The sequence below is a fragment of the Filicampus tigris genome, chromosome 15 (assembly GCF_054856515.1).
Source record: "Filicampus tigris isolate MCC_2025a chromosome 15, RoL_Ftig_1.0, whole genome shotgun sequence".
NCBI lineage: Eukaryota > Metazoa > Chordata > Actinopteri > Syngnathiformes > Syngnathidae > Filicampus > Filicampus tigris.
This window is the reverse complement of record NC_141231.1, coordinates 4193010-4207851: the sequence shown is the minus strand read 5'-3', so window position 1 is coordinate 4207851 and position 14842 is coordinate 4193010. Positions and strand designations below refer to the sequence as shown.

Here is a 14842-nt window from a genome sequence, read left to right as displayed (position 1 = left end):
TCCTCACCTGGGTGCCACCACACCCGCTTGACACCATCCGAACAAATACATTTCTCTTGGTCTCATCAGACCACATGGCCCAGTTCCAGTAATCCATGTCCTTAATCTTTCTTCTTTCTTCTTCATCATCTTTAAAAATGACTTCCTTCCTCCCTTCCTTTTGAAGGATGCAGACCGCTGCTCTAGTGGAAGACATCATAAGAATACTATATAATATAATTTATAGCTTTGTCTTTTGAGAAAATCTGTGTTCAACCCCCTCAAGTTACTGGATCTCATTTGACTGCATAAAGATGAAGCACCTTCAAAGTGAATGTCTCTGATCAGATAAACATCTCTTTCCACAGGGAGATGCAGTCTGATGGTGAGGAGGAGGCTCTTGCCACGAGTCCTCTGAGTCTTGGAGACAAACAAGAAGATGCTGATAACCAAAGGAATTCCACAAGAGCCAGCCAGGCCGGCCTTAACAGCAACACAATTCACATCCCTGTCACCATAACTGCCCCTCCTGGAGAGACCACCATTATTCCCAGTGAGCAGAACCGTCATCACATCACATTATGCCCACTTCCAACTAAAGTATTAGTATTCTCGTCACAGAATGTAATACTTGGAACTAATGAGGAATCATTTCAGGAATTGGAAGACATGAATGCTTGTGGTAAACGTGATGGCTATCCATGCGATGTTTCCTTGGCTGAAAATCAACCCACATTAAGCAAAATGATGACAATTACAATTATATAGTCATAGTATCTCTTTCAGTTCAACCCTTTGAGCTACGATAAATACACAAATATACGTATTTCTCCACACTAGTGAACAACATTGAGTGTGGTAACTTCGGAGTCAGCGAGGAGAAGAAAGCTCTGGAAGATGACGATGCTGCCAATAGGCCTCGGCAGATCCTCCCCTATAGTTCCATGTTCATCTTTGGACAAACAAACCCGTAAGTCATTGGGTAATAACTGGCGTACATTTTTTTGTTAATTAAAGTCATAAAGATTGCACAATTTCCAGAGTTTCCTGTGTAATTAATTGAAAGTTGAAACAGTCTTCCATTAATTTTTAAAGATGGAAGCTTTAATAAATCAATGGGAAGGGGAATATACCATTCATGGAAGAAACTTTAGGAAGAATAAATGTTCCAGTTCTGATTAACACAGCCCCACTGTACGAACTACAATGACAAATGCTAAATAAATAAATAAAGAAATAAGGGCAGAGTTTTAAAGAGGCCTTACATCGAATGTCCTTAGATTGTACAAATGTACCTATGGAAGTGTCTTGTGACTGTTAAACAAATGGTATGAAAACACAGCAATCTGCAATTCTAATTTAGTACATCGTAACGATTCGAACGTAGGAATGACATTTGTCCTCGCTAAATTCCCCATATGCTGATGATGCCGCATCTTAAGTTGTTTTATATTGGCTCATAGGTATCTTGACAAACCAGATGAGTCATTTTGACTGTTTATTGTTCATGGCTCACCTGGGAAGCATGCCACTCGAACATGAGCTGTCTCTTCATTTTATGCTCTCACGTGCGGTGTCACAGGGTACGACGGCTGTGTCACTACGTGGTCAACCTACGGTATTTTGAAATGTGCATCCTGATGGTCATTACCATGAGCAGCATTGCCCTGGCAGCTGAGGATCCTGTGCAATCCAATGCACCGCGTAACAACGTGAGTCAGATTTTGAACTTCAGCATCTGGTGGTATCATAGTTCCCAAATTTACAGATTAGACATAGGAAGTCATATTTACAAGAAGAATGCGCCTGTTGAATCTTTTTTTGACTGATCCAAAATAATTGCTGATGAGACTTGAAAGTTTATGCAACAAGCAGTAGGATGGAAGCACCAAAATGTGTTTTTGTTTACAGATAGCACAGGAGAATTGGTGCAAACCTTGTGCAGAAATTCCTTTGAGTGTCTGTTATGCTTTTGTGACATATGTATTCATGTCTTGTATGACACAAAACAAAAACATGTTCAAAGATGTGTGACCTGGTATCTTGCGCTTTGACAGACTGGCACTGGCAATTCATATTCTGCCCAGAGTCAGCATGGTTTTGATGTAACATGCATGTGTGTTTTCTGTCTTATTTGTGGGTCTTGTGAGCAGTGTGTTCTGCTTGAGGGGAGTGCAAAGTTGACAGGGCTTGACATCTATGACATGGTTTGTTCACATATCCCACACTGTCATTTTATAGCATCTTTTCTAACTCTGTTTTGCAGGTGCTCAAGTATTTGGATTATGTCTTCACTGGAGTGTTTACTTTTGAGATGGTGATTAAGGTAAGAGGGCTGTCAGAGTAAAGCAGAGTCTTTGGTGACGTTTTGTTTTAGCACATTTTTTTTTGTCTATTATGTAGTTGGGAATTAAGCAAAAATGCCTACATAGCGGTCTTTGCCGTTTTGTTTTTTCTAATATTATTGTGTTGATTTTCAAGATGATTGATTTAGGACTGCTCCTCCACCCTGGTTCCTATTTTCGTGATCTATGGAACATTCTTGACTTCATTGTGGTCAGTGGCGCTCTTGTGGCATTTGCCTGCTCGTAAGTCCTCTTCTTTAATGCTCTTGCAATGTTTTTTGTATATAGACATCTACTGTGCAATGTACTATATATATGAACAAGGTGTGTGCAAGTGCAAATTTATACATACTAGGGCTGCCATGATTAGTTGACTAATCAGGACAACGTCGATGATCAAAATCGTCGACAATTACTTTTAATCATCGACGTGTCATTTATTTATATATTTATTTATTTGGCACATTATTTTTCTCTCGAGACTGCCGCATCCCGGGCTTCTCCCGCTGGCTGTTTTCCTATCTGCAACGCACATGCGCAGTGGTGGTAATCCGGGTGATAGTAGTGTAGTAGTGAAAGTAGTGTAAGCCTTACACTCTAGGGGCTAATTCGTGTTGGCAACCGAGTATGAAAGTTACGGTGCATTTCACCAAATATACTTACTCAATACAATGCAAACCTGCCTTTCATGGCAGCGCAATGGGGATGCCCAATCATTTTAAAAAAGGAAGCAAGTTATGGCTTATGCCTGATTTCATATCTGGCTAGTTGCAGTTACACACGTTACAGTGTGTGTTTGATGTAACGCTCCTATTTGGTACGCTAACACGTCGTAGCATCTTCTATGGATTAAGCAGCCATTATTCAGTAAACTCGCGTTGATTAACACTCAAAACTCTGTGTGTTTATGCCCGTGGTGGACATCGAAGCAGGAAGGGCACGCTTGCTCTCTCTCTCTTTCTCTCACTTGCGAACGGAGTGACGCGTTCATGAACTGGGAAGTGTCAGCACTCAACACAAAAACGGCATACCTGCCACTCATCGGCATCACATAACAATAAAATCCATAATTAAGTTTGTTGTAATATACTACGTTATAGTGCAAAAAAAAAGTCTTCCTTTTCTTGTTACAGGTGCATACCACATTTTTATTGTGTAGATTGATTGATTACTTTTAAATTATGCATACTAGTGAAGAAAAACAAAACCTTTTTGATAAAATTTAAATTAACACAAAATTAAAAACCTATACAAATGTTTATTTGAGTTGTTCTTTAGCACAGAGCATTTTCCCAATTTTCTCCTCTGATTTCCCTACCTTCCGTTAAAAAAAAAAAAAAGTCTTGGTGCCCAAGAAGAGTGAAATATGTTTACAAGTACTTCTTTTTGTATTCATAGATAATTTCATTGTAATAGTGCAACTCTGCATAGTGTATAGTTTTGTTTCAATTTTAAAACACACTAAAGAATTACAGCTAAAAAATTAAAGGACAGTGTATTGCAATCAATTTAAGTTGTTCCTTTATTTATAAACATGTCAGGAATGATGGCTTGAGTTGCAAAGTTTAATACAAGTTAAATGTACTATTGTCTTGTATTCATGATTAGTTTGTACATAAAGAATTTAAGATGTAAGTGAATGATGCTTATTATAAGAGCAGCAGCTTGCTGCTGCGATTTGCCGCGATTTATATGTTATCCAATTAGTTGACTAATCGCGACTACTGTTAGTGATTAGTCGACTAGCAAAATAATCGTTTGTGGCAGCACTAATACATACATACACATATATACATATATAAAACCTGGATTTAGTTGCCCAAGGTCATACCTTTGTGCTGCCATGGGTTAATTTGGTAACATGATGTCAATCTCTTCAATCAAATGCTACATTTAGTCCCCATGACCCACATTAAAGAAAAACCTTAAATTGAGCAGCAGGGTCTAGAAGTGATTGTAGAAATTAACTGGAAATTAGAAATATGCTTATTTTAATACCGAAATAATGTTGAACATTATATTCCAATTCTATATTTCATATTCAAATCCAAATTAGCGTCCAGCTGTGGCATGCTTACATATACTAATACGTGAACAAATACAGTAAACAAATACATGCAGAGTTTTTAAAGATTGCTTTAACAGTCAGTTTTGTTTGCTAAATGGTAAAATTTAAAGCAGAAATGATGAATTAATATTTCGTGATGGATTGAACTAGTTTATTCTTTCACTCAAAATCTTGAATGTTTCCAAGCCTAACACTGTGATGATTATGGTTATAATGCAGTAGGTTTTTAAATGAAAAAAAAAAAAAAACATGCTCTATACTTAGTCTGATCCACCCATGTTAAATATGCATCAATAAGAATTATTTGTTGTAGCCTAATATAAACCGAAAATCTAATTAAATTGGGACTATGTTTAAAACATAATGACAGAAGACAATATAGTATATTTAGTATATTCAATTAAATACACTACAAAGACAATATATGTAATTTTTAAACTGATAAACTTCATGGTTTTTTCTCAGCAAAAAAAATTTGAATTTGATGCCTGTCACACATTAAAAAAAAATGAAAAAACGGGATGTTGGTACCCACTGTGTTATATCACCTTTCCTTTGACAACAAACACTCAATAAGTGTCTGGGAATTGAGAGCACTAATTGTTGATGCTTTATAGCTGGAATTTTCTACCATTCTTGCTTGATGTACACCTTCAACTGTCCAACAGTCCGGGGTTTCTGTTGTCGTGTTCTACGCTTCAGAACACGTCACACATTTTCAATGGGGCACAGGTCTAGACTGCCGGCAGGCCAGTCTGGTACTCACACTCTTTTACTATGAAGCCACGCTGTTGTAACAAGTGCAGGATGTGGCTTGGCATTGTCTTGCTGAAATAAGCAGTGATGTCCCTGAAAAAGATGTTGCTTGGATGACAGCTCCAAACCTGTGTTTACCTTTCAGCATTAATGGTGCCTTCACAGATGTACAAGCTATCACTTACACATCCCCATACCTGCTGACTTTTTAACTTTGCACTAATAACAATCTGGATGCTCCTTTTCCTCTTTGGCTGGGAGGACACAACATTCATGAACATTCATATTCAAGAAGAATATGAAATGTGGACTCGTCAGACCACAGCACACTTTTCAACTTTAGTCCATCTCAGATAAGCTCGGGCCCAGAGAAGCTGACGGTGTTTCTGGATGATATACTGAATGGCTTTGGCTTTGCATGTAAGACTTTTAATTTACATTTGTTGATGTATAAAGTAACTCACAAGGTTTTTCTGAAATGTCGCTTTAAACAATGACGCCAGTTTTTAATGCAGTGCCACCTGAGGGATTGAAGGGCATTTCCTTTCAACGTTAGTTTTGGACCTTTTCGCTAACATGCAAAGGTTTCTCCAGATTCTCTGAATGTTTTGATGATGCTATAGAGCGTAGATGATGAAATCCCTAAACTCCTCACAATTGTACGTTGAGAAACGTTTTCCTTAAACTGGTTGACTTTTTGCTCACACAGTTGGTTTGTATGAACCTTTCTTTATGCTTGCTTGTGAAGAACTGAGCCTTCCAGGGATGCTCCTTTCATATTCAATCGTGACACTTGCCTGTTTCTAATTAACCTGTTCCAAACAGATGTTTTTGTGCATTTCTCAACTTTCTCAGTCTTTTCTTGCCCCCTGTCCCAGCATTTTTGGAACTGTTGCAGGCATCAAAAATTCAAAATGTGATAATATTTGCAATTAAAACAATAATAATAGTAATAAGTTCAAGAGTTTGAAGATGTGGTGTATTCAATTGAATATAGGCTGAAAAAGATTTGAAAATCATTGTATTCTGTTTCTGTTTTACATAACTTTCATTGGAATTAGAGTTTGTATTTCCCCGCATTTCTAATATGTCTCACAATAATTCAGAGGCTTTGAAAACAGAGTTAATGAGCCCCTTGAAGCTCATACGGACCTGCAATTTGGGTCTCACAAGTTCGAAGCTGATTCCCTATTCTCTTTATTTCTTTTCTTTCAGTTTTACCTCCTCTGCAATTGGTTTCACATGGACCCTGTCCTAATATTCTTTACAGATTCTCACCTGTATGATCTTTTTCTGCTTGCTGTCACTCCGCTTTCTCCTCCCTTTCCAATGAAAAATTGATGCTTCTCTGTCTTTTACATGTTGCTGATTCTTGTGTATTTGTCCCTTTCTTTTTTCACGTTTTTTTCCTTCCGTCCTTGGTTTCTGCCTTGGATTGCTTTCAGGAGCCTAATGGGGTAATGCCTGAACTTTCAGTCTTTCAGTCTGTGCTTGTCTGTCCTGTTTGGATCTTCTGTTTTCCTTCCTGCCCATCATTTGCAAATTTAATCAGTTTATCTTCTGCAACCTCACAGCTGAATGAGTGTTTCTGTCTAACTCAGATCAGTAACAACCAGAGATACTGGCACACACGTGTATGTGGTTGTGTTATAAAAGAGCAATTTAACTGTTTTCCTTTTATCTGATAATGTTGGCAGCAATGACCTATTGTTCATACCTTACTGGCTGAGACAAAAAAATTAAAAGCTGAGTCTTTTATAAGAGTTGCAGAGGATGAGTGCTGCGGTTGGCATACAAAAAGCGTAAACCATGCATGTATGTGAAACTGCAAACATAAAGTAAACTTTGAGGGTTTTGTCAGTATCTCTGTGACTTCTAATGCACGGCACTGCCCTCACATAGTACCATTAGCACTTCTCTAATTCACTCATGCAAGTTATCAGACGCAAACATTTCCTCTTCATTAACCCATCACCCGGCCTCCCTTCCTTTCCAGCATTTGGTCGCTCCGTTCATATCATTTACCTCATCAACTCATATTTATGATGTCACAGGCTGCTTTCACATTGCAAGACTTAAATGATATTTCTGACCTGCGGAACTTAATAACCATCATCAAGACTACAGAACTGTGATCTTTCAGCCATGTTTATGTCAACCCGTTTGGCTACACATTTACCCAAATGCAGTGTACTCATGAGCAGCAAAGAATGAGGATTTAATTTCTGAAATATGTTTAATAAATCAATTTCACGATCAGTATAAGCACTAAGTGAAACGTTTCAAAGGTTAATATTATTGAACTCACCCTTTATCCATTTATTTAAGGCACTTTTAATGTTTTCAATTCCAAGTGTTTCTTTTGCCATGTTCAAAATCATTGCTTAGTAATTACCTATGAAGTTCAGTACAACACAGTACTGGATGTGTAACCTGTTTGTATGGGTTTCAATTGAATTTGGTTGAATGGATATGCAGACAGTATGTTTCGAACCAGCTTAATACCCATGAGTCAAACTATTGGTTTAAAAGTTGTGTGGCGTTTAGAGAGTGCTGAGGCGCTGAAGTGGAAATGTGTCTGCTAAGCGGACAGTGACATTACAAAGTCGAGTCAGATTTTCTTCACTCTTAGTTGCAGTGTGAATGTAGTCAGTCATGCCACACATGCTATTCCTTCACAGTGTCCTTTCATTGTTAAGTAATTCGGGTCGTCACCTATACCCTTTATCACCGTTTTATTTAAATCACACATGAGTGTGAAAAGTCCATGATTTGCCTTTCCATCCACTCAAAGAACTTCTCATCTGGTGTCCCTTTTCAACATACTGTATGATGTCATCATTTGAATAACCATCACTATACCATCACAATATATGGTTATCTGTTTAAATAGATTATTTGGCTTGACTGTATTTTGTTACATCCATTTGCTCTACCTTTGGTTTTTGGCATTTTAGGGGTTTGGGTGTTAATTCATTGTGTGTGTTTGTCTGCTTATCATGCTTTTTCTCATCAGATCGCAACAAAGCGTGGCCAGGTGGGAACAGTCCTTATCTACCTATTGCCTGTCCACACTCCTTTCCCTTCTTTCCTACATGTGAAGCAAAGAATGCTTCTCTTATCCACCTCTTCAGATGTGTGTGGGGTTTTTTTTGTTGGCCTCCATCCCAAGGTGCTTGGGATATGACCATGTATCCCTCTTCCCTTGTAGAGTAAGAGTAGCTCCTGTCCCAATATTTGGACATCAGGACAAGAAGACAATATTGGGATCTCCTTTACCTAGCTTTCAGAAGGTCAATTGGAAAAATCTCAGTCTTTTCTCATCGTTCTGACATTTGACACGAAATTCCTCATTTTAAAGATACTGCTCATGACAACTGCTAAAAGAATTCAAACAAATGATCATTTTAATTAATGCATTACCCTGGATGTTTATATTCATCAAACCATTTACTGCCGCTGACTTATTTATTGGTCACGTATGTTTTTCAAGAGGAACTCATGGAAGAGTATCTCACCCAGCTTGTCTGTTTGTTAACCACTGCAATGACTAACAGGTCCCAGTAAATGGTGGCATTGCATCGCTTTGAATTTGAGATCAGCACAGCTTTTGAGTAGAAGATTAAGATTGGCGGATTTATCCGGCCTTGTCACATCGATTACCAGAGAGAGAAATGGCAACACTTTGGAGGTCGGACAAGTTTGTGCACCTCACACTTAATCAGAGTACAGTATGTACATGTATCGTAATAAACAGAGTACGTATAGTATGTGTCCCAGTAGGTGTGAATGTGTGTTGCGGTCATGAGAAAAGATGAGGCACTTCATGGAGTGAAATCGGACCGTCATGTCTAAAAGCTACTGATTTTCAACTCTAGCTGTGCGGTGAGTCAGTGTCACGCACCAGGTATCGCAATGTATCACCAAATATCGGTATCAGGCTCATACCAGCTTTTTTTCAATGTATCAGGTTCTCCGGAAGGCCGCAATAAGCAAGAACATTGGACCGAGTAAGTCCTCCATGACAGTAGTTGGCGCTACATTGCAGTTGTTTGACATATCAGCCATGTGTGTCAGTAAGAAAGAAAGGTCTGTTCACAATTATCTGTCACTGTGTTAATTAACATTTCATGTATCAAAAGTATGAGTGGTGTCTGTACTCAGTATTGAGACTGCTTAATACTCAAAATGTGAATACTTGCACAGATATCAGTCTGAAAAAAAGTCTTAGCAAATTTCCTTCAATTTAATCATAATAAGAAACATTTACTATGTATAATTAAACCTGTTTGGCATGTTATAGAATGATTTAGAATACCTCCTGAAGTAGACTTTTAATATGAAGTGAAATGCGCATCCCATTTTACTGGGGCATTAAAGCTTCTCGGAGTATAAGTCAACTCAGGAAGGATCCCACTCTTAAGAGGCTGTTGAGTCGTGCACACACCCAATGAGTAACAATGACCTGACATACCTGGATCCTAAATTATTTTAGCAAACACTGCTGACCTTCTGAAAGCTATTGGGAGACTGTTGTTTTCATCTCCGCGTGTAGGTCCTTTAATAACAAGAGATGGAATTGTCTTTTTAGCTTGCATGCCCGGGTAGTCAAGTAATGTGAGCATGAGCGGTGCATGTCATTTTCTTAGACTGTAACTGAGGGAGAAGAGTGATGGAACCACACATCTTCCTTTCTTTGAGCCTATAGTACCTTTGAACCATGTGTTACAGCACATAAATCTCGGTCACCTGCTCATCTTCGGTTGAGTATTATCGTAGTGCTGTTGGTGGGATTATTGTGAAAGTCCCTGAGGGTTTCGAGGTATAGGGTTGGGCCTTTAAATTATTTACACTCCAATTTCAGGGGGAAAAGTCTGGCCAATGGATCATATGCATGGCTGTCGATATGTTATAAGTTACTGGGATGCCATCTGACGTAAAAATAACCTCCTTCGTTCAATACTGTTTGTGATAACCTGGGTTTGTTATAGTTCAGTGTTGGTACTTTTCAAGTGGCAATGGCATCAAATGTTTTTACTTTTGAAAGACAAGCAGATAGCTCCTTGGTCCATCTATGTGGTGTGCTGCCCGTTATGTTCCCAGTGACCCAGAACTACAATGGAGAGGGAAAGTTAATATTCGCTGGGGCAATTCCACCACCAAAACTGTCTCTCTCTGTCTCTCTGCTCTGTGCTGCTTAGCTCGGGCCGGCGTCCCGTCACAGAGCTCCTGTCACAGAGATGGAGAAACTCTTTAGGCCGTGAGCACATTGATTCTCCCTGTAGTATATACTTGTCATTATTGTTTTATTAGTCTTTATGTACAGCACTTTGGTAGAGCCGCGGTTGTATTTTTAAAGCGCTCTATAAATTAAGTTGAGTTGAGAGTTACTCAACTGCAGTTACTTGGATAACTGTGGCAATTCTAAATCTAATACGTAATTCATTGTAACTTTAAGTAATTCCAGCAGATAGCAAACTTTGACATTGTTGTCACTTTGCACCTTGCATTTACCTGCCAACTGTAAGTTAAAAATATGCCACCTTACACGAAACACGGAATTACTACGTGTATAGAGTCCATTCCTGATTTACAATGTAAACTGAACACTAAAAATAAATATGAGTAAGAGATCAACATTTCTACTTGTATTTACAGATAGTCACAGTATGATTTATCCAATACACAATTTGAAGGCAGTAGGCAGTTATTTCTACAATTATTAATAACAAAACATAAAAATTGTAGGTTAGCAAAATTTCAAACACTTACCAGTCCAGTGTTAATCTATATGTGTGAGACACTTTATTGGTTAGGGGCTTTTTAAAATGTGTTTTATAAAGGGTTGCCAACAGTCCCTTGAAAAACGTAATTGTCACGTATTTAGAAATATAAGTATGCATCCTGTATTGAGTTGTAAAGGCACGCACTTTGTCCCGTAATATCATGAGAGTCAAAAATAGTCTGTAAAATGTCAATGGAATTAATGAACAACAGTTCACTTTATATGACAATTTACGGTAACGGTCCTAAGCCCTCCCCTGCTCTATGACCAGTGAGATGAGAGCACATTCGTGTGTATCAGGATACAGAATCCGCTTGTCTTATTGGTCGAGGGAATGTTACTTGCCAAAGTAGATAGGGAAAATCAAAAAAGGAGCATGCCAAAGTTGTTTTCCACCAGGCAATGTCAGAGATAGATATGGTATGTAAAGAATGATTTTTTTTTAACCCCCTGATCAAGGTTAACATGCGAATGTTCAATGAATGTCAGCATTGTATGGACAAACATGTAATAATTTTAGGGTAATTTTAAGTATGTTAAATAGACAATACATAAAAGTAATACATTGATGAAAAATAGATAAAGAATACACACACAGCCTTACATTTATTACAAGTTCAAACAGATATGCATAATTTTTGCTCTACAGGCAGCTGATATACTGCACTTTAACTATAGTTAACTATAGTTAAAGTGTCAAATATTTATAAGTTATATATAAGTTCAAATATATAATACAGTATTTAAAAAACAGTAAAAAATTGGTTACATTATTTTTCTTTTTTTGAAGATTAAGTGGACAAATATTTGAAGCAAATGTTCTGCTGAGGCGATTAAAGGTGAGCTCATTTTTGAGCCTCAACTATGACATGTCTTGCTCAGCGTTTTACTCTGCAGTCGTCAAAAATGTACCTGCCAAGACAGAAAGCTCTTTGCCCTTGGCAACACACAGCGAAAATTCTGATTGTATGACAATACAACCTTCTAGATATTATATCTGTATCTTGAGGAGCGATAATTAAAATTGAGCACTCTGCATCGGAATATCAATATTTTGGTATCGATACGCCCATCCCTAGCTAAAGGCTATCAGGTCGGTCTTCCCTGCCGATGAGGTGCCCCTTATTTATTTTTCAAGGAGTTGGCAACCCTAGTTTTCTAACATTTGACTATTTTACCAAATCCTCTGACAAATTAAGTGATGTTTACTGTTTTAAAGAAAGCATGCAAAAGCGTGCATTTACCTTATTTGTTGAGAGTTAGGCTCACCTTGTAGAACTATTTTAATTTCGGGCCCGACAAATTGGCAATTATTCTGTGCTTATTTTACATTCGCCCCTGTTGCCTATTTATAATAAAGAATTATTGAATACTCCCATGGTAAGTCTTTTTGTGTATGTCTGCATGTATGCTAACATAGAACAACAAAACAACTTGAGCACAAAAATTGATTAGGCAGATCCATAAGGATATACTATTGTGTCATGTAGTCAGGTACTGTTTCAAATGAGAATAGCTGAAATGTTAACTTGCTAGCAGTTAGTATGCCAAAGGCAGTTTGATCATGATTTTACATCATTCCCTGTGGTCGGATGCAATTTTTAATGTAAATGATGATTCCGATTGGGCGGCACGGTGTTCGACTGGTTAGCACGTCCGCCTCACAGTTCAGCGGTCGTGGGTTCGATCCCGGCTCCGTCCTCCCTGTGTGGAGTTTGCATGTTCTCCCCGTGCCTGCGTGGGTTTTCTCCGGGCACTCCGGTTTCCTCCCACATTCCAAAAACATGCATGGTAAGTTGATTGGATACTCTAAATTGCCCCTAGGTGTGATTGTGAGTGCGGATGTTTGTCTCTGTGTGCCCTGCGATTGGCTGGCAACCAGTTCAGGGTGTCCCCCGCCTACTGCCCAAAGACAGCTGGGATAGGCTCCAGCACGCCCCGCGACCCTTGTGAGGAGAAGCGGTACAGATAATGGATGGATGGATGGATGATTCCGATTTTCCTTAAGTGTGGATGTGCGCGTGAATGTATTGACTGGCAGCCATTCCAAATGAATGGATGAATGGGTATACGTATGGGAAATAATAATATAGACTGCTTTACAGTATGTATGCATCACGCTATCTTTAGCTACTGCTCAGCATTACTGTAGTGCATTTACAAGGAGGGCACTGCTCCACAAGCAGGCACATAATAAAATGACCAGAAAAAGCAACTGCAAAAATATCTTGAGTAAAAACATGTTTAGTAAAGCAAATTTGTTCATGTAAATCACAACTGCAATCTTTAATCACATTTTGGCTGTCATTGTATAGAGACTGCTTTGTATATTTCTTCTTTGTCTCATTTAGCATTTGCATATGTGAATCCCACATGAGAAAACAATTCCATCAGGTACAATAAATACATGTATAGTTCTAATCAAATCTCACTCTCCCCACTGTCCTTGGCCAACATCAGTCTTTGCGTGAGTGATGGTTCAGCTGTACACAATCCTTTCAGGAGGAGTATACACAACTCCGTCTTAGTACATTAAAGGTGCACCATTAGCCAAAGACTCATGGTAGTGGTTCCTGCAAAGAAGCTTTTACCTCAACTAGAGGTTGATTCTTTGCTGATTTACTCTATTTTTTTTGTTTGTTTGTTTTTATGTTATTCTCCAGAAAGGTGGTTCAAGTGTTAGTGAACGCTACCAGTGAAGTGCAAATAGAATTCATCTTGACCATGGAAGTGGTAGAATTGTCTTATGCAAAATCATTTATTAGCTGACTTAGCAAGCAGTGACAAAGTCTTATCTCAATGTAGAGTTTTACGAACACAATATTTTGTAATATGAACAAAATACTGCATGCAGGATGGCATGAATGTCTCAAATTTGTGACAAATTTTGCCTATTTCATCAAATTTACTTTGCACTGCTAATGTAACATCTTCCCCTGGTTTCTGTAGAATAACATGGTGTAACCCTCACCTAACTGTATTTCACTACTAACAGATCATAAGCAGGTATTTCTCCTTGTGTGGACCATTTATTTGATGTACTGCGGTCTGCTACTCTTAAGAGGATGGAAGCGTTTAGAAAGGTTAAAGGGTTTAATGGTAATGGGTTACTCAACATCTCACAAATTTACTGTCATCTCAATCTCCACAGAGGGACAAAAGGCAAGGACATCAACACCATTAAGTCCCTGAGGGTCCTCAGAGTCTTGCGGCCACTCAAAACCATTAAACGTCTGCCCAAACTGAAGGTACAGTAATCCAATATGTAACTCATCAAGCTCATTCGGGACAAAACAAATGGCATGAAGTGGCAACACTGTTTATAGACAGTAGGTGTGTGTGTGTGTGTGTGGGTGTGTTTTTGTTGGGTTTTTTTTTTCCTTCAACTTAGTTATACGCAGGCACACACACTAGTATTTGTGATTTTGCACAGCACTGATTCATTTTGGATCGATTTTACACGGTGTAAACCTTTTTGGCACTTTGGGTACAGGAACAGACGACATCACCACGAATGAAAATGGGAAATTTACTGTCTTGAATCCTCTAGTTACTGCTTTCAAAAAAAAATAATTTCAGGTTTTCCGTAATAGTTGTTCACTACTATATGTTTAATATTTTAATCATCTTTTATATTTCAATGTTAAACAAAACATATTCCATTATATTTGGTCCAAATATGTGGTATGGTATGGTATGGTATGGTATGGTATGGTATGGTATGGTATGGTATGGTTTGTAAGTTGGTTGCAAAGAGGGGTAAAAGTGCCTCTGGCAAAGCCTATTTGCTCATAACATCATAATCTCTGGACAGAAGCTAATAGCTGTAACGTGCCGGATTTTCTGTTTGGATGTTTGTGCTGTTTTAATTTCTTGTCATATTAGTAATTTTGAGAGTTTGGATGTAAG

General features: G+C 38.3%; 1 protein-coding gene across 2 annotated transcripts in view; it reads left to right on the top strand.

Moving 5' to 3' along the window:
* cacna1bb (calcium channel, voltage-dependent, N type, alpha 1B subunit, b) overlaps nt 1-14842 on the top strand; it is a 176178-nt gene that overhangs the window by 116674 nt on the left and 44662 nt on the right. For both annotated transcript variants that reach the window (XM_086052699.1, XM_086052698.1), the window contains 6 exons: nt 348-532; nt 820-949; nt 1562-1691; nt 2246-2305; nt 2461-2567; nt 14085-14181. In XM_086052699.1, coding sequence (XP_085908825.1) covers nt 348-532; nt 820-949; nt 1562-1691; nt 2246-2305; nt 2461-2567; nt 14085-14181 — 709 coding nt within the window. The remainder of the gene's footprint in view (nt 1-347; nt 533-819; nt 950-1561; nt 1692-2245; nt 2306-2460; nt 2568-14084; nt 14182-14842) is intronic.